This window comes from Apodemus sylvaticus, chromosome 9, assembly GCF_947179515.1.
Source record: "Apodemus sylvaticus chromosome 9, mApoSyl1.1, whole genome shotgun sequence".
Taxonomy (NCBI): Eukaryota; Metazoa; Chordata; class Mammalia; order Rodentia; family Muridae; genus Apodemus; species Apodemus sylvaticus.
In genome coordinates, this window is record NC_067480.1 from 93,755,079 (window position 1) to 93,778,469 (window position 23,391).

Below are 23,391 nucleotides of genomic sequence, written 5' to 3' on the forward strand. Positions count from 1 at the left end.
CCTCCTCTCAGAAGGTGGGTTTGGCACTTGTTGGCTCCTCAGATGAGGCGGTTAAACCCAGAATCTGTATGTATTCCTTTAGGGCGTGCCTGGAATCCCTGGTGCAAAAGGTGTTGCCGGTGAAAAGGTAAAAACCAAATTGAACTTGCAGCTAATATTTTGCTTTATGCCTTTACGAGTTTATTTTTGTTATAATTTTTTAAATATACTCAGCCTGGATTTTATTTTGTATTTAACTCCAGGGAGAGATCAGAAAGCAAAACATTTAAAGTGTCCATGTGCTGATCTCCTTCCCAGCTGTGGAAAATGCTTCTTCCTGAAATTGTCATTTTTTTTTTTTTGTTAGTATAAGATAGAGACAGCGTCATGGTTTCTATTTTACATAAGGAAGACATGATTAAGCTATAGAATTTATGTCATGTTATGTTCTATAGAGAATGAAAGAACAAGTCATTTAGAACAACAGGCCAAAGAAATAAAATAAACATCAAAGAGCTTTTCTTTAGAATAAACTAGATTAAACATGATAAAGTAGAACTTGGGGCTGGGGAGGCAGTGTAGTCTGGGAAGTGCTTGCCTGAGTGTGATCCCTAGAAGCCCTGTAAAAGGCCAGGTGTCAGAGTGTGTGCCCACCATCCTAGAAGGACACCACTTCGGCAGACAGCCAGCTTAGCCCAAGAATGAGTTTAACAAAATCCAGGCCAATATGATACTCTGTCTCAATAAAAACAAATGTGGATGGATACACTCTGGCCTTCACACCCCCCATGGGCATTCACATCCACACACATACATGAGTACACATGTGAACATGTGATCACACGTGCACACAAATGCACACATAAGAAAGAGATGCTGCATTCTCCCAGATTCTCACGGCACAGCCAGGAGACAATGCTATTTAACTAGAAGCAGTGCCTGGTGTGGGTAAGGAAGGCTGATATTTGCTGTCTGAATTACTCTAAATGTGGTCTTCTGTCTTTAGGGTAACACGGGCGCTCCGGGAAAGCCTGGACAGTTGGGAAGTTCAGGAAAACCAGTAAGACCATGTTTACGCTTTTCTGTCAGTTAAGATCTATAGCTTCCAGGAATATAGTTGCCTAATTGTATCTCTGTCTGCTTTCCTTTCCACAGGGCCAACAAGGGCCTCCAGGGGAGGTTGGACCTCGGGGACCCAGGGGCCTTCCAGTGAGTACTCTTGTCCCATGCCTTCCCTCTGAGGATGTCATTGAGTGTCCCTTACTTATGACAGCCTGGATGGTTGTTAATGTTTGAGCATGTGTATATCTATCTGGCCCAGAGAGAGACAACAAAATGAATATGCTAATTTATATATATGGTGTATAACTTCTTTTCCAAAACTTATACTTTAGATATATGGTGTATCTTCTTTTCCAAAACTGGCACCAAAATGATGTGTTTAAAAAAGCATAAAGGTGTTTTTATTTTCTTCTTATGCCTGAAGTACTTTAGTGTGGTTAAAAACCTTTAGTAAGATTTATTCAAGTTCTTAGTTTCTGTCTTCTGGACGATGAAAACAAGTAAATAAACAAACACTCCAAGCGGGAACATGGACACAGCTCCAACTACACGTCTTTGAAAGCCTTTCTAGAGTGTGAGGAATGAGGATTTTTGTGCCTGAGAGAATCAGAGTTGTCCACTGTCACCCAGCAAGAGTGGCATTTTCTGCTTCATGCAGACATCTGTCAGGGACCCACGTCGGGCAGCTTTCTAGGCTATCTCAGCAGCCAAAGGACCCCTCTGGCTCTAGCCACGCCCTCTGCTAGCTCACTGTTCCCTTCAGGGTTGGAGCCTGTTAGTTTCTAACTGAAACAGTTGCCTGGATTATCTGCCAGGAACTGAGGTTAAAGCCGGCTCACAGTTCTTAAGCAGTAAAAATGCTGCATGCCGGACTAACCCAAGGAGATGGACAAGTGTTGGGGATTTCCTATTTTGAGACTGTTTATGTTTGAATACACTCTTTTTTTTTTTTTTTTTAGCAGAAAGCTGTATATGGTTGAATGAGCATTGACTGTGTACCTATTGTTTATCAGGAAATACACTGGAAACACACACACACACACACTCCACACAAACACACACATTCACACACACACACACACACACACACACACACACACACACACACACACCTATATACACCTATATACACACCACCCTTCAGCCACCATATTTCCTGTCTCTAATGGGGCTCAGTGATTCTGTCTTCTTTCTGCTCCTTTACATTGGCTTTCTTTCCCGCTCCCTGTTTCTTTCTCCCTGGCTTGACTCACTTGGGTTATGGCAATATCATCTGCTTTGCTTCAGCAGCTCCGTCTCTCCTGCCTCTCTCCTGCCGTCTCTCCTCCAAGTTGTCTCCATAGGACCCCACTGATATTTTGATATCTGCTCTTTTCTAGACTCTCACCATTTGCGGGCTATATCAAATCCATGCTGGTCACCCTAGAGTCCTAGGGGAGTAGTTACAAAAACAATCCCAAAGGTCCCAAGAAATGGTAGGACCTCCAGTCTGCAAATGCCAAATATTGGTCTTCCCAAAATACTGTTTCCATCTGAGTGAAAAAGGAAGTAAAAAGGAAAGAAAAAGGCATGACTAGGTATGGTGGAGGAGATTGTAGTCAGAGGCAGACATATCTGGGAGAGTCCAGAGGGATCATGACCCTGAGCTTTATGAGAGAAATGGGAAGGGAAAGAGAGAGATTAGAGGAGGACCCAAGCATAGCAGCCAGGCAGTCAGAGGACAGAAAGGGCAGCTGACCAAAATGCCTATGTAGGGAAGACCCTCTGGGCAAGGGGCAGCCCGTCCCCTAGGTTGGTGAGTTTGGGTAGAGGCTGGGGAATGTCAGTCATACCCTGTAACAGGCAGGGAGTGAGAGTTGCTGGGAGAACCTGCAGGCCAGGTCCCCTTTGTCCTGGATTCAAAACTGAACACCACCCTAACTTTCCCTCCCTATTTAAGAAGTCTCTTAGGGCTGGGCATGCTGGCTTTCAATCCCAGTCCTCATGAGCCATCTCTGTGAGCTCAGCTTCAGTCAACTCCACATAGCAAGTTCCAGGCAAGCCGAGGCTATATAGTGAGCCCTTCTCTCAAACATCAACAACACCACAAAAGAAAACAAACGAAAATAGTTTATTAATTTACGCTAACAAGAGAAAGTCTAAAATGTAAACTTATTTTGATAACTCCTGATGTGTCTCCTTTCCTTCCTTCCTTCCTTCTTTCCTTCCTTCCTTCTTTCCTTCCTTCTTTCCTTCCTCCCTTCTTTCCTTCCTTCCTTTCCTTCCTTCCTTCCTTCCTTCCTTCCTTCCTTCCTTCCTTCCTTCCTTCCTTCCTTCCTTCCTTCCTTCCTTTATCCCTTCTGTGTGTGTGTGAGTGTGTGTGTGTGCTTGTGCTTGTACATGTGCATGTGTATACAGGCGTCCCATGTGTAGAGGCCTACCTGGCATGCGTAGAAACCCAAGATGGCCGCCAGAAGTCCTTATTTATGGAGAAGCACCTCAGTTACCATGAAGACTGCTCTGTGAGGTTCTTAGCTCACTGATTTTCCTCACATTTAGCCAGAGCTCTTCTCCACTTCTGAGCCATTGGTCCACGTGGAGTTATTCTGAAGTCCAAAACCTTTGATCCCTTTGTGTCCCCTGCTGTGACGTGCAGGGAGATCATGGGATGCCCCGTTGGTCTTGGGGCCTCCTCCATCTCTTCGTGTTAGGCCTGTCAAGAGGTAGTGCTCAGTGAACGTTTCTTGGAATAAATTAGATTGAAGGCATAATAAATCCTGCCATGCTGCCTTCATTGCTAAAAGCTAAATTCTCACCTGCTATGGTTTTTTCAGAAGAAAAAGTCACAATGTAATTGTTCTGGCTCCGGAGCGAGGTTTTAACATGGAACCGCTCTCCTGGAGCGTGCATCTGTACTTCCATTTACATCTTAGAGTTCCATTGTGTAGGTAGAGTCACACATTTCCATCTACGGATGGCAAGTGTGATCATACTTCCCTGTACATTTACCTCAAGTTGAACTGAATAGGAAAAATAAGAACATATGTCTAATGTATCCTGGATACATATCCTTGCAATTATTTTTTGCTGATTTGATTGTAAGAAGGATTAGTTCTTTTTTGTTTTTGTTTTTGTTTGTTTTTGACTCTCTAGTGATTTCACAGGAACCACCCTGTTACATTCTTTCTGCTTGGTTTATTATTGGTCTGAGTGGTTCTTGGCTTCCGGTTTGGTTCTGTATTTTAGTGGCTCCTAGCCAACCGTCTTCCAGGCTTCTCAGAGCTTGCTGGGCTCTGGGTGAGTGGGTCATGTTTGCTCTGCTCTCGTGCTTCTGACTGGGAACAGCACCCTGCTGGCTTACCTCCCTCTGAACATCATATGCTCTCTTTGTGCTTTTCCTGGAGACCTTTACTCCACCCCAGCACAACAGCCTCAAGCAGAGACGTCTCCATATGGGGACCATATGGTGTGTTGTTGAATATTCTAAGCTGCCCAGCCCTTGGCAATGGTGTTGTGAGGCTGATATGGGTGATGGTAAGCATTCAGATAGATTTTTCTCTGCCCATATATAAAGGAATATTTAAATCCACACAAGATAATATGAGTCTATCATATCACAAAATTGAATCCTTTTGAAAAAAATCCCTATAACAAACTGAAAGGTATTCTCTGAGGTAGACCTCATGTGATTTTCCAATTTAATAAGAAAATAAATTGATTTAAAAAACAATTTAGAGAAATCAGAATTGATCTTTTGGGTTAAACTGACATCCTTCCTTTTTGTTATTGCCAGAGAGAAACACTTAGTATGCACAACAGGGTGAACGTAATGATGTATAATTTCTTACTTCTGAAATGCAGCTGGCATGCACCAAAGATACTCTTTATGCTTCAGCTAGTTAGCTAGGTAATTTTGGAAACGTGTGAATATGAGAGCCACAACAAGTTAAGTCGATGGAACAGAGCCAATTCTTTTGGAAAACAACACTGGTAACATTTAATCTAACTAAATGTAATGATTTCCTTTTGTGATCTTTATAAATGTCTAGTATCTTTATAAGGAAAGGGGCATCAACTTGAATTATATGGTGTCTCTTTCTCTCTGTACTCACATGCCAATACTGCCACGGCCTGGCTTGAAGTTGGCATTCGTTTGCCAAATTCTCCTGGCATGAGAGATTCAGAAACAAAGGTGAAGAGGGCTGAAGAGAAATAGGAAATATTGACATATAGAGCAAAGTTCTGGGAGACACCAATGCAACCCAGACATAAAGGGCTCGGTGAGGTTGTCTGCAGTCACAGCTGGGACAAAGGCTCTGCATCTTCTCTAAAGCCTTGGATGCCTCTTAGGGAGGCATCAGCTGATGGTTGAAGTTCTCAGAGATGCACATGGAAACATAGGGACCCTGGGAGAAACAGAGAGCCTTTTAGTATATTCTCATGTGTCAACCTGCAGAATCCCATTTTCATCCAGTTTCCTTTTGATTCTCTTCTTATAAATGGAAATTCATCATTATCAGGTGTGTAAATATCAGCCCCTGAGAGGAGCATTTCTTTCCCACCTCCGTTGGCCACACTGAGAGTGGTGACCACGAGATGCTGATGTAGTGACTGCAAGACACTGGGGTACAAGGCTCTATCATCTATTTAGCAGTCTCACAGTGGCTTGCCTAGTTATTGTTAGAATGTGACTAAGCTACATTTTTAGAGTGGCTATTTATATCTTGGTTCCTCATCTTTTTCTTCTTACATAAAAATTGAGAATTTTCATGAGTGTGTGTGTGTGTGTGTGTGTGTTGTACAGAAAGCACAAAAAAAATTGTCTGTCAGAAAACTTGTCCTTAGCATTTCGGTTGTAACTCCATTGGATATTGTGAAAAAAGAACATGGTGGACTTTCCCGTTGAGATATTTCTCTAGAAATAGACTCATTCCAAATAGCCTGGAGCTTGTAACATGGGAATGCAGAACAACACAGAACACACCTATCTGTGCAGTAGCAGATGAACACATGCCCACACATCACAGGTCCTTCTCCTGGTCCCACATAGACACTGACTCCCCCTGGGGACATCCATCCACCAGTGCAGGTGTTGACAGCAGTGCTCTAAGTCAGCCACAACCTTGCCAAGGACTTGGGAGGATGTGGAGAACAAACACTAAGGAGCTATGAGAGATGGGAAGAAATAAGATGTCTGCAGAGAAAATCCTTGTGTTTGACTCTTGAGATAGTTAATCCTCCCAAGCATAAACTAAAGGCTCTAGAGTCCCAATATTAGAATTTCTCCATTTGGTTCCTGGGAAAGAGCTATACTAGCCACACTTAATTTTGATACAGTAGCATGAATCTTTTATTTAGAAGAAAACACTTGAGACTAAGTGAACGCAGGAGTTAGGAATTAAGCTTTATTCTGATATTTCTTTTCCCTCATCAGTGATAGTCAGTTTTTAAGATTAAAGTCTTGTTAGACTAACGTCATTGAGAATATGCATCCCAGTGCATCTGGAAACTATTTGAAAATGCCAGTAATCACACACACACACACACACACACACACACACACACACACACACACACACACCACGTACCAATGAGAAGCCATCTTGAAGATGTATTCCAAATTCATTGGAGCCAAACTTCCCCTTTGTTGCAGTTTTTAAAAACTGAACTTATTCATTGGCGATGTCACACACGTGTCTAATGTATTATGACCACACACACTCCACACATGTCTTATCCTCCTCTCCACTCCTTCATAAAGATCTGCCCCTTTAATGGTTTTCTTGTTTTGTCTTTGTTTAGCGACTTGATGAGTATAAGCAGGGTCATCTGCTTGAACATAGGTGTAATGCAGTCCCCTGGAGCATGGGGGACTCATCACTGTCTAGACTATGGAGGACGATGACTCTCTTTTGTCTAGAATTCTTCCTTAGTCAATAGTTCCCAAGGGAATGGTGGTCCCATGAGCCTCTCTTGTGGTGGGTATCTGGAGAGAGGGCAGAAGACAATCTTTATTGATGGATAGAAAATAAAAAGAACCATTGCAGGGGCCACCTTCCATCTCATGGTACATCCTCATTAGCACTGCCACCGGGCTTCCAAGTCACCCGTGGGATTAAGGACCAATGTATTATTGCAAATGCTCACAACCTGACAGGTTGTTAATATAAAAATTATTGAAAAGTACTTACGAGCATCGAGTTTCAATCACTCATAAGTCATTTGAAATGGCCATAATGAAATTATAGCCCACAGCCAGAGACTATTGTAATGGGGTAACCTTTTGGGAAATCGAAAATCCAGAAGGTTTATGGATCTTGATATCTTGTCCAATCTACAGATGTAAGCCAGAATAATATAACCTTACCAAAAGCATTTAGAATCATGAATTATTAAAATGAAACTGTTATAACAGTTTAAAGGAAAACTAACTCAAATTAGTCCTTGCAGTTTTATGATTCACTTCGAAGGAAATGCGATCATGTATCTACTTGTGTTCCACTGCGTTCTACAGAGCTGAACACAACATTAGGTATATAACAGGCTTTAGTCAGATTGGATAGAACCATGTTGAGTTTCACACAGCACCTTTTCTCAAAAATTTCTTTTCTTTAAAGTTCAGGGTTTCAAGTAGAATAGAAAATGTGAAGATTTAGATTTCAAATAATAAAATTTGAATTTGGCCCACGAGATGTAACCTTAGCATTGCTGTTATCAGATCTTCGTGGTGAGTCACACTTTCCAAAGTCTTGCTATCTTTGGAGACATATTTAGATCTAGAATGCGTGAAACAAGAATTTTTGTATCAGAGAGTTTATAAATGTCTACTATCTGTGTCTTCTTGAGGTTGCAGCAATCATTTAAAGGCAAGCATCTCTGCCCCGTGTCTCCCTTTTGTGTTTTTTGGGGGTATGTGATCATTTGACATCTGCTCCTTTAAGGAGTCTGTAGACCCAAGAGCTTACACAGACACCACAACGTGCCCAATGAGTGGGTATGGAATACCCCAAGAACACGACTAAGTGAGAGTATAAAACGCGTATATATGAATAGTCACAACATAAACCAGGATGTGACGTACATGCTGAAGATTACTAACGTCATTGTGTATACAGAACATACACATTGTGAATGTTCTGGCCTGGCATCCAGTGCGTAGCACAAGCACTTTCCATGAATAGTGCACAGAGAGCGATTGGTTGACTCTTGACAGGATGGTTTAGGCCTTCAGCTGTAGTGAAGGGAGATTTTGGCAACACCTATATTTTAACAAAATCCTGGATGAAATGTTATATATATATACATGTATATATATATAACATGTTATATACATACATATATATATATATATATATATATATATATATATATATATATATATATATATATATATATATAATGATGGATTTGACTTTGGGCTGAACATCTAGCTGATGACAACATGTGTGTTTTCACAGGGCAGTAGAGGCCCAGTAGGACCAGAAGGGTCTCCAGGAATACCAGGGAAACTGGTAAGTGAAGTTTCCAGTCTCTACATGTTTGCTTCCTGCAAAGCAAATACGTTTTTGTTTTATTTTTAAACTGGAAAGGAGAGAGAAAAATTGCAAGAGATCATCTAATTAACTGAATGTTTTTTCATTGTTGTTGTATGAGTATGCGAAACTGTAAATACAGAATTTTCAAATTGTCTCTATGATAATCTCCATGAGTATTTTAATCAGTGTGGTTTGTAGAAGGCGTTTGAAAGCTTAGAGAGGCATGAAGTGCCACGGCCGGCATCTGCCGTTTAGTGGATCTGGACAGATGAATGCTGGTCTTTGCTTCTTGTGTACCTCCTGTTTACACAGCAGGAGAAGCAACAGCCTGCTGCCAGGCATTGGCTGAAAGAGCCCACTGTTGCTGAGTTGTGCAGAGGGAGTTCAGAGGTGGGGCGGGAGGTAGGGGGCCGCCCACCCCTCTTTTCCTGGGATGCAGAAGCGAGGCAGCACTAAACCAACCACACGTTAACTTTGCACATGAGTTGATACCCCAGGGCCCCTGTCTGGCTTGTCATCTTTGAGCATTGAGGACACAGTGACTCTGGAGATTTTCTGTTTGTTTTCCAGGGATCTGTGGGCAGCCCTGGCCTTCCTGGCTTGCCTGGGCCCCCTGGGCTTCCTGGAATGAAAGGAGACAGGGTAAGACATCAGCGCTCTACATGGTTTTGTGTGTTTCCTTCCCCAGCTACTAAATCTGGAATGTTGACTCCTTCTTTGATGAGAAATCAAGGTTGCTTTACCCAGTGAAGACTTTCTCTATTGATTATCATGAAGAAATACAGTGAAAGAAACACAGTGTTAAATTACTGAGAGTTGACATTCAAAACAAAACAAAACTAACTTTCCAGAAGGAAGAAAAATAAAGGCTGAGGAGGAAAAAAATATCAGTTGTAGTTATAGTTTTTATTAAATTCTAAATTTCTATTCCTACCAGTGAAAGTCCATTCATATGGATATGACCAGAGAACGTTCTCATATTACCAGAGATTTGGGAAACAATTATGACAAGACCAGGTCTCCTATGGTCCTCAATTAAATGCTAAGAATCAGGGAGCTCTTTCCCATCACATTATCCATCAGCTCATTCAAGGATAGAGGAGAGGCCCTTGGTCCTGTGAAGGCTCGATGCCCCAGTGTAGGGGAATGCCAGGACAGGGAAGGGGGAGTGGGGAGTGGGTGGGTTGGTGATCAGGGGGGAGGGGAATGGGATGGGGGTTTCAGAGGGATAATATTTGAAATTAAATAAAGAAAATATCTAATAAAAAAAGGATATTGGCTCTTCTGATGCACACAACTCCAAATGCTGAAAAATGTCAAATTTTATTCATTCCAGGGTGTATTCGGTGAGCCAGGTCCCAAGGGTGAACAGGTAAGCATTGTGTGTGGTTAGCAGTGTTGGGTCTTCGTCACTCTATGAGGAGGGGTTGGCTGGCTTGTGGGTGTGCTGTAACAATGAAGGGTCACAACTGTTCTCAGTGTGCTTTACAGTGAGAGAAAACCATAGTGGGCTTTGGTGTGCAGCCAGACTGTTTTCAGGCTCTATTGGCTGTTTTCCTGAACTGTACAGTGCTCTCCTTGAAGCGGGTAGCCCCGTCTCTCTAGCTTACTGGATTTCATTCAGGTGACACAGATGTTTGAAGCCACAGAAGAACATCTAATCAAGATGCTCTTTGGTCAAGACCTCAGCAAATAAAATGTGTGGATGGAGCCGGCTGTGTCTGGATTCCTCTTTCTACTGTAGAATGCCGCTTTCAAGGGTTATTGGATTTTAAAATTGCTAGATAGTATTGTTAATCTATTTAAATGATTCAAACTCAATTAGCTGGAACCTGCCTGTCTCTCGGGCTTGTCTAGTCTATTCTTTTCACTGAGGATTAGCCTGTTGTCGTGAAATCGAGAGCTCTTGCATGATCCTTGAGGCATTTGGGGACTTATAAATGCTTATCAGTGTTGACAAGTTCAAATTGAATCATGAATAGAGAACTGGAAATCACGTGACATTTTGTCTTAAAATTTTAGGGTGCCTCTGGTGAAGAAGGTGAAGCAGGAGCAAGGGGTGATCTTGTAAGTCTTTTTTTTTTTTTTGGTTAATATAAAACTTTAAAATTATTGAAATTCTTTCAGACACTGTTCTTTATCTTAAAGGCTAAGTGTGTTTTCCTCTATTTATACCCAGTGATTCCCAATACTGAAGGCAAGGCCCAGGAAAGCAGATAGGTAGACGTAGCTTTAAATATCTGTAGAATTCCCTTAGAGATGATTAATTCTCCTGTGGTCTTACATTGAGACATCTAAGCTCTTGGTACAGAACTATAGAATACATAGGAGGAATAGGGCCTAGCAGGGAAGCGATACTGAAGTGGTTTTAGATTCAGGGAGCTGCAGCTCACAAATATTACTGAGGGCATTCTTCTTGCCCTGAAAATGTCTGAAGGAATGACTCCATGTCCAGAGAATGGGACGGCCGAGTCTCCAGGAAAGGGGGAAGCATAGAGCTCGCTGTCTGCCTGCAGAGGCGCTGGATCCGCTGACTCCTCACAGTGGCTTTGGCCAGAATGACCAGACCTAAGAAGGAATGTATGTTTGAGTCCTATTTCAACCAGTAAGGTCTTTCCTACGAAATAACCCTACAGCACTTTAAGAGCAGAGAAACAATCTGCTAATATTTATCCAGAATTGCAGGGTTTAGAATAAATATAAATGAAATGTCTGAACTGGGCAAAGTCTCCAGATATTTATTTTTTTCCAAATTTCTGAGATTATTGCATTTCAGTTTCTGTATAGGCTGCTCATTTTATGAGTTAAGGGAATGTTTTAAAATTTAAATCAGCCCTGCCTTGTAATGGAGATATGCTAACTCATAACACTTGAACTGAACTCATCTAAAATTAATGATGGGAAGACCTCCTGGTGTGTTTGTTTGTTTGTTTTGTTTAAAGCCTAAGATCATACATATTTTATTTGGTAGATTTTAGGGAATGAGTTAAAAAAATAAGAAATACAAAAGTAAAATTTCAATAGGTAGTTTTAAATGTCTATTGTGTTCAGTAAGAAAAAGGTATTTTATTTTGTTTTATTAATTATTTTATTAGGTACACAATTTCATTCCCAGTGCTGCACGCTGTAGATCTGGGTGAACCCCACAGAGCCCTGATTGCAGCCTATTAGTTAATGGGTTAGTTAGCCAGGATCAGGGAGGGGGGGCTCGCTCACAGGGGAACACACAGCTGGGAAGCTGAACCGAAACGACAACCCACATTTTGAGTCAAACACGTTTTCTGCAGTTCTGTGCTCCATCTGCACGTGGTTTCCTGTAGTTTAGCAGAACACTACCATTGGAAAAATGTTTTAGGAAACTATGTGAAGTGAATATATTGTACTAATATGATTTTGTCTTACTGATTTAGGGAGATATGGGAGAACCTGGCCCAAAGGGATCTGTAAGTATGATAAACATCGAGAGTGCAATAAATAAATAAATAAATAAATAAATAAATAAATAAATAAATAAAATTAAAAACATCAATAAAACTGTGGGAAATCCAACGTTCTGCTTCAGGAAATGATTGTACAAAATTAGATCCTTGAAGGACTTCAAGGAAAAATGTGTCTAGATAAAGGTATAAATATTGGGCTCATCTAGTAGGAAGAAACCCCCAACGGTGTAAGTGTCTAGTTTTCCAACTAACCACTTTAAAGAAAGTTTGTTTTGGCATTATAAATGGCTCAATGACTGTTACATTATGATGCTCTGCTATCCTGCCCAAATGGGCCATCTCAAAGAGTGGACGCACTCTCTACAGCTAGGAGAATAACTGTATTTCCTTGGCAGGTATGTTACTATAAGATATTTCCATAACTTTCTTGATCTCCTGTGTGTTCTAGTGGAGGGAACCGAGAGAGAAGTGGAGCACGTCAGAAAACATGACAGATGCCTCAGAACCATAAAATGATGAGCTTCCATAATATTGTTATTTTATAGAGACTAAACCTATGCCCTTAGAGTAGATGAATTCAGAATTATAGATCTAATCCATAGGAAATCTGAGGCGTCTTGCTTACGTGCACACCAACATGACTAGGAACTTGGAATTTAGACAGAAAAGGTGAAGCTCAGATGGTAATCCCATACCACTAGCTTCTAGTGAGTTCTTAAATTTTATTTCTAGAATACTGCAAATTTCTGTCTTTATCCAACAAATTATCTCCATGGCAGTTAATATAACTTTACCCCCTCCAAAAAATAATCCACTATATCCCCTTTTCCCTCTGAGTATTTAAAGGATAACTTTTAAAAGAAGTAACTATTGTAGAATAAAGGCAGACTTTGAGCAAGGTAGACCAAATCTGGTTGGAAGAGTTCTTGGTTCACCCATTTCGTCTAGTGGATAGCCGGAGCTATCCATTTTGGGGACTTTCACATGCGGTATCATTAACACTTTAGAATAGGCTTTCTTCCTCTGTGAGAATTACTACCTCCTGCTGATGCTTCCAGCCGACCCTCTACCTTCCCTTCTCCAGGGGCACCCAGCACCCACCCAAACCTGGCTTCAGTGCCCAGATGCGGACTGTCTGTAGGCTGTATGCATACTAGCACAGAGATGGGACCACAGTGTGTTAGCTTCTCTGCCTCTAAGCACCAAGTCTCAAGCAATGTTTCTATCCAAGAATACATGAAAGGAATTGTTTAAAGTTGCACCAAATATGAAGAATAAACCCTGATGTGTTTGGTGAGAGAAATCACATGTCACTATCTGGATGAATTTGACAATGTTCAAGGGAAAGAATTCAAACTGTTAAAGAAAAATTGATTGTAAAGTAGTGGCATGTACTGCATTCTAATTTGGATATATTAGGAATTAGCTGTTAATTCATTAATTCTCTTCTACCTCCTGCTAATGTGACACACTGCCCAAGTCATGCTGAAGAAATTGAACTGTACTCTCCCAGAGTCAAGAAAATTATTAACTAACATAGGTGCTTTCATCCATCCATCTTCTGTCTGTACAGATGAACTTGCTCAGCGGGAAGTGTCTGGAGCTGGACGTCTGTTCCAGTTCTTCACTGAAGAACTCTTTCTGAGAGATCTGAGGTCCTATAGCATCCTGATCTTTTCATTCTAGAGTCCCTGTCCTTTTATATAATAGCAGTGGTAGCCATTGCTATTATATAAAGAGAGCACAAAGAGCTTAATTCAATGTGGCTAGTACTTGAGTGCATTTCTCAGTTCATTTGGGTAACTCTTTGGGTTGTTTGAGAAGTCATTAGTTTCTCACTCTGGGAACCTGACAACTTCCCAGCTGTTTAGAGTTTCTTAAGCTCTCTTTGTTGATGCTGCTTTGTCCGGGAAGTCTTTCAAGTTGTAATTTCTGTTCAGAAGCAATCTTGTCAAGCTGACTTGAATGAATATCATTTTTTCATCATAAAACAAGATTGAGAAAGCTTGCGGAGCCTTGTTTAGCAATGTGTGGTAGAATCTTCCATTGGGCTGAAAACGTTTGTATGTTTGAAAGAGGTAGCTTCACACACATAGATGCTGCACAGGAGAAAAAAAGACAGGATAAAGCTGTCTGGTGTACATTCTACATTTAAGAAAGACTACCACTCCCCAACTTCCTTGTACATTCTTATTCTGAGTAACAGCACTTTGTAGCTGCTTTGCTATAAATTCTAACAAAATCTAGTCCCCAATGGAGGAGCTAGAGAAAGGACCAGAGGAGCTAAAGGGGTTTGCTGTCCCACAGGAGGAACAACAATATGAATCAACTAGCACCCCCTGAGCTCCCAGGGACTAAACCATCAACCAAAGAGTAGTGCATGGCTCCAATTGTAAATGTAGCAGGGGATGGCCTTGTGGGACATGAGTGGGAGGAGAGGCCCTTGGTCCTGTGAAGGCTCCATGCCCCAGTGTAGAGGAATGCCAGGACAGGGAGTCAGGAGTGGGTGAGTTAGTGAGCAGGGAGAGGAGGGGATGGGATAGGGGGTTTTGGAGGGGAAACCAGGAAAGGGGATAACATTTGAAATGTAAATAAAGAAAATATCCAATAAAAAATTAAAAAATAGAGAATGAGTAAACTAAAAAAAAAAAACCAATAAAGGTAGATAAATTTTTGTGTAGTTGAGAAACTCTAAAAGGAAGGTAGTGCAGGAGAGATGATCAGAACAGGGTGAATATTACACCTCTGCCTGTGTAATATTCATTCATTATTTCTTGCTATACATACATTGTATTTATGTTGTCTTCTGAAAAGTATGTGTAGAAGGTTGTTTTGTGTTCCTGTACACAAGACAGAATAAACTTTTCTTTTGGAGTGCTAAAAAAGAAAGAAAAAAAGAAAAGAACAATTACTACTTCCCAATGTCCTCCTGTCCTTGCATGTTCTTATTCTTAGCATTGATACATTGTAGCTGCTTTGCTATAAATTCTAACAAATTCTAGTCTCACAAAAGAGTGAATTAATGCGGTCTCCTCTTAAAAGCAGTTATTATATATGATGACTTTAAAAAATGCTTTTAGCAGTCTTCATTCAGGGAAAGAAAACACCTAGTTCATCTTGTGGGCATGCGTTTGTACTGAGGAAGCAAGTGGCGTCTTGGTTAACTTCTTTAATATTTAGGTTTTAATTCCCTTTAAACTGCAAAGTTGCCTTTTAAAAATGCTTCACTTTCGAGGTAGTTTGTTGAATGTTCTGACTTAGTCCATGTTAGTGTTTTGTAATTCCTGGCTATTATTAGTGTCTTCAAGTTCACCACAAACATTTTACAAAAGCTGAATAACTTATATTCCTGACCTGTTGCATTTTTATACTCAAATTGTGTATCTTGGAGGAAATCTTTTACTTGGGGGAAGTCTTTTTATTGCCAGAAAATGTTAGCAGTCCTTACAAAAGGAAAAAAAAAAGAAAAAAAGAAAGAAAGAAAAAAAGAAATTCTATGTTCATATAAGACTACATTGAATGACGGGCTGGAGAGACAGCTCACGGGGTCAAATGGCATGGTCTCAGAATAGATCTCCAAATGTCATGTCAAAGCTGGCCACAGTAGAGCAAGTGTCTGCAATCCCAGCATGCCAGTCAGAAACAGGAAACAGAAACGGGAGACTCTCTAGAAACTCATGGGCCAGATAAGTTAACTTATAAAGCATCAAAAAGATCCTGTCTCAAACAAAGAGAAAATTGCAAGAGCTAACCCCAAAAGCAGCAGTTTTAAACCTGGGGTCAGGACCCCTTTGGGGGCATTATATGTCAGATATCCTGCATATCAGATATTATGACTCATAACAATAACAAATTACTATTATGAAGTAGTAATGGAAATTATTTTATGGTTGGAGGTCACCACAGCATGAGAAACTATATTAAATGGTCGTAGCATTAGCAAGGTTAATAACACTTCCCTAATGGTTGTCTGCTGACCTTTGTGTGTGCCCCCCCAAACACACACACACACACACACACACACAACTAACAAAACAAAAAATCGACTTGCTTGGACTGGGCTGAAGGTTGGTGGGAGAGCATGTACTCAGGATGGGCAAGGCTCAAAATCAAAACAAGAAAACTCAAACCACTGACTTGTTCTTATAAAATATAAAATGGCTTGCAGTATAGCAAATGAGACCTCAAATATATCTTACCTCAATAGAGATTTCAAAATAATGAAAAAAGTTTTATAATTTTACTTAAGTTGGAATTCTAAGTGGCTAGTACCATATTCAATGGTAATATGTATTAACTAATATGAGGTAATTTCTGAATAAACACCGCTGAGACCGATGGATAGAAATTGTAGGAAACCTAAAATCCCACCCAAATATTCATATTGACCCTAAGTGGAGCATTGCTGAGGGCTAGCCCCAGTTTTATAGTGTACTATTTGTTCTAGGTGGGTAACCCCGGGGAGCCCGGCCTGAGGGGGCCTGAAGGAATCAGAGGGCTTCCTGGAGTGGAAGGACCGATAGGACCACCTGGACCCCGGGGTGTGCAGGGAGAGCAGGGTGCTACTGGACTGCCTGGTATCCAGGGCCCTCCGGTGAGTGCTGGACACATCCCGTGGTTTCCTATCGGTGGCCCCAAACAATCCCAGCCAAGCGGGAAAAAAAACTGTCTCATCAACTGATCCACCTGGCTTTACAGTTCAACAATGTCGTCGTCAAACTTGAACTTATAACCTGCCCTTTTCTTTCTCGTCCCAGGGCAGAGCACCGACGGACCAGCACATCAAGCAGGTTTGCATGAGAGTCGTGCAAGGTAAATAAATCAACAGGGGTTTAAATAAACATTTCCACAGTCTTCTCTTGCCTTTTATGCTTTTATTTCTATAGGTGTGCAAAGGTAAGTAACAGTCGCTTTAAAGGTGGGAGATGTTGAGTAATGGTAATACCAGTTCTGTTTCACACAAGTGTTGACACCTACAGTCTTACAATAAAAGGTGACCTTTCTGTCTTAGCCTTCTCTCTGCTGTCCATCCAGGCCCGGTCTGTATGTCTTGCCCACCCTATTCCAACAGGGAGGGTGACTTACAGAAGAAAAAAATGCATATGCACACACATTTTTTTCTTTGCCACACAAATTCTCAGGTGTCCCCCCCCCCTCGTTAAGTTGCTATTATTTAGTGTGTATCTGGCATTGTCCTCCGGTCCCTCCAAATCATGTGAGAACAAAATGACAGCTGAACGCCCACACACCCACACGCTGACATGCCCACCAGTAGTGAAAGGACAGTATTTATACCCGGGTAGTTTTAAAAAGCAACAACTAGCAGTTTTCCAGAAACGGTGGCATTTACCCTCATTTTTTTATTCAATATATTCTTTATTTACATTTTAAGTGATTTCCTCTTTCCTGGATCCCCCTCCCTGAAAGTCCCATATGGAAGTCATTATTCACCTCACCGTTTGCCTAGTTATAAAACAGCACAAAAAGTGACTATGCACAAAAATATCTCCAAATGGAGGAAACACTATAACATCGTGATCCTCAACAGGAAACCCTCTTATGATGGTATAACTGTGTCTTGAAGAAATACTTGTTTTTTTTTTCTTGTGCCCATAGATAGTACTGCTTGTCTAGTGGACTTGTAGAATTTTCTAGAACCAGATGAGAATTAAATGAATGTTTCTATATTTGGAAACCAATATAAATCTCTTCACTGCACACACTTTATTTTGGCTATTTGAGTTTTAAACATTACTAACATATCTGCAAAATTATAATTTTATGTTTATTAAGTTAAGGAATTCACGGTAGTCATATTTAAATAAATTTTAACTGTTAGATAGAAATTTGCTTCCTGTTCAGGTTCCCTTTCACACTCTGAAGCTTCAAAAAACAAAAACAAAAAACAAAAAACAAAACAAAAGAAAAAACAATATTGCACAAGAATACCTGCCTCAGAGCATTTCAATGGGATGGATTTTCCTGCCTGCCACAGCTTCAGCAGCTAATTCTGAATGTATGTGAGAAGCCCCCATAGTTATTAAATTTTTAAGACAAACCGTGACCATTCCCAAGGAAGGTTATTTTTAATGATTGTTATCTGTTCCAAGCATGAAAATAAACCAGAGGGAAGGATTTATTAGAAGCCACAGAGTCTCTTGATATTTCAGGCTATAGAATTGTCTTGAACTGAAAAGACTTTTAGTTTTGATGCTTGGTCTCAAAGAGTGGCTGAATCCTGAATTTTAAATGATGCTTTGGGTTTTGAAAAGGCCCAAGACAACACTTCCCACCTATGATAAGAAACTCATTTTCTTCGAATCCTATGGGTTTCACCTAGTACCAGACAGGAATCAGGGGACACTCCCAAGTTCCTGGACCACCCCTCATCTCAAAGCCCTGGAATTTAACCCTCACCCCACTGTGTCTCACAACAGCAGGGCCAGAGAGATCCAGGGCAAGCTCAGGAAAGATGCTCCAATGAAGCTTCCTGATTGGAAGCCGGTGGAAAAACACTGTGCTCCTTTCTTGGTGCCACATTGATCTGAAGGCTGCTGGAGATGTTGTGTTCTTCATCCAAGCCATTGCTGTAATTGTGCTTTATGTGTTTTTTGTTTATTGTCTTGCAGAGCATTTTGCAGAAATGGCAGCTAGCCTCAAGAGACCAGATGTGGGGGCCTCTGGTCTTCCTGGGAGACCTGGTCCCCCTGGGCCTCCGGGCCCTCCTGGAGAGAACGGTTTTCCTGGTCAGATGGGAATCCGTGGCCTCCCAGGCATTAAGGGTCCCCCTGGTGCTCTTGGCTTAAGAGGACCTAAAGGTAAGGTTTTGTTTCTTTTTAAGTTTTATTTTATTTTTAATTATGTGTATGTGTGTATGCATGTGGGGTTCTGGTGGAGTCCAGCAGAGGGCATCAGACCCCGCCCCTTTGAGCTGGAGTTGTGCCTACATGTGGGTGATAGAAACTAAACTCAGCTCTTTTGCAATGGAGTATACTCTTTTTAACCATGGAACCATTTCTCTGGCCCAAAGGTGAGCTATTTTGCCAAGTACAAGACACACACATGGTTGGATTGCTTTAGTGGTGTGATCTGCACGCAAGCTCACAGAACTGTGGAAAATTGTGAGACTCTAAAGTTATTGTAGGACTTTTCTTAAAACAGCAGCTGAAGATGCTTTTGTCTGAAACTAGTGCAGGTACAGGACACGTGACTGCCCATTATGTCGGGATTAGTGCGATGATCCTCTTCCTCTTTCAAAAGTTAGCATTGCAGCTTTAATTTTGATGGGGTGTTTCTTTTCAACCCCAGGTTGCAATCCTACATAACTCCTTCTTTCATTTTGGAGTCTGTCCTCTTTCCTTTCAAGCAAGCCAAGTGCTTGAAACCAAAATGGAAACCTAGGTTTGTGAGTGAGCCTGCAAGACATTCCGCAGAACTGACTGGGTACCTCAGATGGCATTTGCTAGCTGAGGCGAGTAAGCCAGTGGAGGTGTGTAATTTATGGAGAATTAAGTAAAATGAGGGGTTTCTACATTGTTACAAGTTACTGACAGTTCTCTGGGGACCTTTAGAAGGATGTGACAAAAAACAAGAGACCCCCCCCTTCCACATTATTTTAAACATTGTGGTGTTCCAATTAGGGATAAATATTATGGTGTGAATGGTCAGAGGTCAAGCCAGCTGCCTCTTTGAATCTATTAATGAGTTGCCGATGTGGTTGGCTAACTACATCCTCAGTTGGAACAATTTATTTAATTACTTTTGTTTTTTGGCATGTGCAGAGTTGCGTGTTAAAAATGGGCTCTAATTGGGAGTCTTGTGAGGCTGGAGAGATGACCGGGAGAGGGAAGGGGGCTGTCAGGAAGTGCTTATTCATCTTTGTCCTTTTTAGTCACTAGCTAAGAACTCTGTGCCAGATGCCCCTGCGTGGCATCCTGACCACTCTGAAAACTATGTTTAAGAAAATGTACTGGTTTGGGTGGGTGATTGAGATGGTTAGACATTTTGTGCCCCTAGCAGGGGCATTGATGCAACATTCCCTGCATGTCAATAACGGCATTGTGAGAGGTTCCTGATACCTCTTCAGTGTCTCCGGTCCTCTGCTCCACCCCAGATACACTGAATCAGAAATTCAGAGTGGGGCCTAGTTCTTGGGCTCAAGAGGTTCCTTGATGTGGTCACAGAAATCACATGACCGTTTTCTTTGGCAAATCAGCATTTGGTTCAGCTCTTGACTCTGTGCTAGCAAGCACCCCTCCCCCACTCACCCTTTCAAGGGCAGCTTGAAGGTCTGTTTTACTTGCTGACCTGAAAGTCTACAGGGCCGCCTCTTTCAGCCTTGGCTGCACAGGGAATCACCCTGAGAGTTTTATGAGCAATCCAGGTTGTGGCTCCCACTTCCAGAGTTTTAGAATCAATTGGTCCAGGCTTTGGGGGCTCACAATATCCCCCAGGTGGCTTTAACAAGTACCTCGGATTGTAGCAGAATTCTAGCAGAACCTCAAGTAAGAAAAGCATATTTCTGTATTTGGAACCTGGAAGAGACCTCTAGCATGGGATTCATTCATTAATCACAGCGTTCCCTCCCTGCGATTCATCTTTGGTACTCACAGCACAGTCTATCATCTATGGGGATATACCATCCTTCTCCCCAAGGCCCCCAGCCTTCTTCTGTGAAGTCATTTAAATCAGCATTTTCATAAAGGTTTCATAAAGGTTTCCTGCTTCTGAAACCTGGATGGAGGCAGGCAGAGAAACTGGGTTTTCTTTATCAATTAACACTGCAACCAGTCTAGAAACACACGATTCTAGGTTACCGACCTTGGCTATATCCTACCACACACAGAACAGAAATTGTTAATGAAAATATTGTTTTTCACTATTCAGAAGTTTGCAGCTCAAAATTTTCCCCAAGGGAATACATTCTACCGTGTTGAAATTTACGTTTTGAGTCATAAGGAACGGGGGTAGTTCAGTATAGCTGGTTTCTTTCCCCACTATTATCTGATTAAAAAGACGCGGCTCACTCTATCATATTGCCACCGTGGGCCTTTTCTCAGAAAAATAAGATTTGTTAAGAAATACAAAGTTCAGGCTATGTCTTAGTCATTGTTTTCCTCTTGACATTGCTTTGGAAGTAGAGCTGTGCTGTGCTGTGACCCCCCCCCCCCCCAAACCTCCCTCCCAGCCCATCCCCACGTGCGCATGCGTACCAGTGCAGCACAGCAGCTTGGTCCCCCTTAGGTGGCAGTTTAGCCTCCATGAATAGATCTCCCTGACACGGTAATGTGTGTAATTGCACACACGTAGGGCCAGTGTCTGTGCTGCACGCACTCTCTGCGTGCATGGTGGGGCAGCAAAACTCACGAGAGAAACCGCCGAGTGACTTTGTGCTCACTTAGTGTTTTTTTGTTTGTTTGTTTGGTTTTTTTGGTTTTTTTAAACTGTTCAGTCCTTAAGCCTTATTGTTAAACGTCGTGGTTAAGATTAATTTTAAACTCCTTTGAGTAAGGCAGTGCATTTTTTTAGACATTTTAGTGTGAGTCAAAGAGATGTGAGAAATTACCCGTCTCACATCTGTTTGAGTGTGAGAAAATACGTGTTATAGCTGACTCACTTTTTTCCATATTAATCGGTTATTAGGAGAGCAGAGCATCAGTTACAGCTTGTGAAAAATGAAATGAAATAAAATAAATGAAATAAATAATATTCAGAGAGCCATAAGAATGCTCCTTGTGTGTGAATATATATTCACATATATTACATATATATACATATGTGTGTGTGTGTGTGTGTAATTTATATGTGTGAATGCTTTACAACATTTGTTGTTCTGCAGTTGCTGATACCCCAAGTTCCACCAACTGTCTTGTAATTGATTTGGCTGCAACCACAGACTATTCCCAGTGACTCTGAGTCAGAAATGAGGAACACTTGTGATCGCTCAACTTTAATTTTTTAAAATAAATTTATTTTTTATAATACCACATTTAGATTGCCTCAAAATTATATGTAGGAAAGGCATTTAGTAAAATATCTTTCTCAAAAGTTTCCTATATGCTTAGTTTCCTTTGCCAGTCTTAGGGTAAAGAAACCCACCGGCTTCCTCCAGACCCGACAAGCACTGCTATATAAATCTGGAGACATGAGCTCCCTGTGTTTGCTTATGAACAGAACCACATTGTTCTTTAGTAAGCAATCTGGGCCTTGTTTGCTTTTCATTCGACAGCGTGTCCAGGAGACCATTCCAAAGAGTGCTGGTGATTTTCCCCAGCTGTGTAATAGTCTAGTCTGTGGGAGAAACTCACTGACTGCTTCCCTTTGATGATCCTTTCGACTGTTTCTTGTCTTCCGTTGATGTAGGGAGGCAGGGCGCACAGCAGCCGAAGTATTTCATCTTGATACAAAATATCAACAGTGACTTCCTTTCTACTTCTAATTCCATCTCTGTTCCAAAATATTTTATTGTTTTGAGAGTGGATTTCTGCAAGTAGAATTCCCGGAATTTTGCTTGTAATTTGATTGCTATTGTCTTACCCCCTCCAATGAGGTTGAGCCAATTTGTAGTTTCCTTAGCAATATACAGTTCTGTATTTTCCTACAGACTTGATATGTTTAATAGAACCATGATACTTGTGCTAATTTTATAGGCTAAGAGTCTTCTTTCCTTTTTGGTTTTGTGTTTATTTATGAAAGCAAATCCTGCTGCTCACTCATGTATGTAATAGCCATTTTTGTTTCTTTTTCACAATGACCTCATCATATAGCTTGTCCATTTTTTTAAACTTATTTTTGATTTTTGTGTATGTGTGTATCTGCTTATGTTTGTGTACCATGTATGTGCAGGCTCCCATGGGGTCCAGGTAGGGTGCTTGATCTCCAGGAAATGGAGGTACAGGTACAGGTGAGGTATCTGATGTCATTCTGGAAACTGTAGCTGGGTACTCTGCAAGAACACAAAATGCTCTTAACCACAGAGGCATCTCCACAGCCCCTTAATTTCCTGGGCTTCTTAGACATTTGATGCATTTGTAACTTAGTCTATCCTACAACAGAGGTTTAGCTAAAACTTCTTTTCCTAGTGGATTTCTCACTTCTCCTAAACATTTGATAACTCGCTAAACATTTTTCACTTTAAGACTAGGGGCTAGATAGATGGCTCAGAAGCTAAGAGCACTAGCTGCTCTTGTAAAGGACCAAAGCTCAATTTTCAACAACCACATCAGGAAGATCATGTGTATCTGAAACTCCAGTTCCAGGGGATTCCATGCTGTCTTCTGGTGTTTTCAGGCAGCCTGCATGCATGTGTACATGCATACACACAGAAACACACACACAAAACATGGTAAAGTAAATATTAAAATAGAAGATGCCACCTTTGTGATAAACCTATTTCT

At 41.2% G+C, this 23,391-nt stretch overlaps 1 protein-coding gene across 1 annotated transcript in view; it reads left to right on the forward strand.

Annotated features, from left to right (window-relative positions):
* Positions 1-23,391, forward strand: part of Col9a1 (collagen type IX alpha 1 chain) — an 83,078-nt gene that overhangs the window by 49,885 nt on the left and 9,802 nt on the right. Inside the window, exons 27-37 of the mRNA XM_052193268.1 lie at positions 83-127; positions 986-1,039; positions 1,135-1,188; positions 8,478-8,531; positions 9,126-9,197; positions 9,892-9,927; positions 10,578-10,622; positions 11,966-11,998; positions 16,443-16,589; positions 16,753-16,807; positions 18,625-18,813. Coding sequence (XP_052049228.1) covers positions 83-127; positions 986-1,039; positions 1,135-1,188; positions 8,478-8,531; positions 9,126-9,197; positions 9,892-9,927; positions 10,578-10,622; positions 11,966-11,998; positions 16,443-16,589; positions 16,753-16,807; positions 18,625-18,813 — 784 coding nt within the window. The remainder of the gene's footprint in view (positions 1-82; positions 128-985; positions 1,040-1,134; positions 1,189-8,477; positions 8,532-9,125; positions 9,198-9,891; positions 9,928-10,577; positions 10,623-11,965; positions 11,999-16,442; positions 16,590-16,752; positions 16,808-18,624; positions 18,814-23,391) is intronic.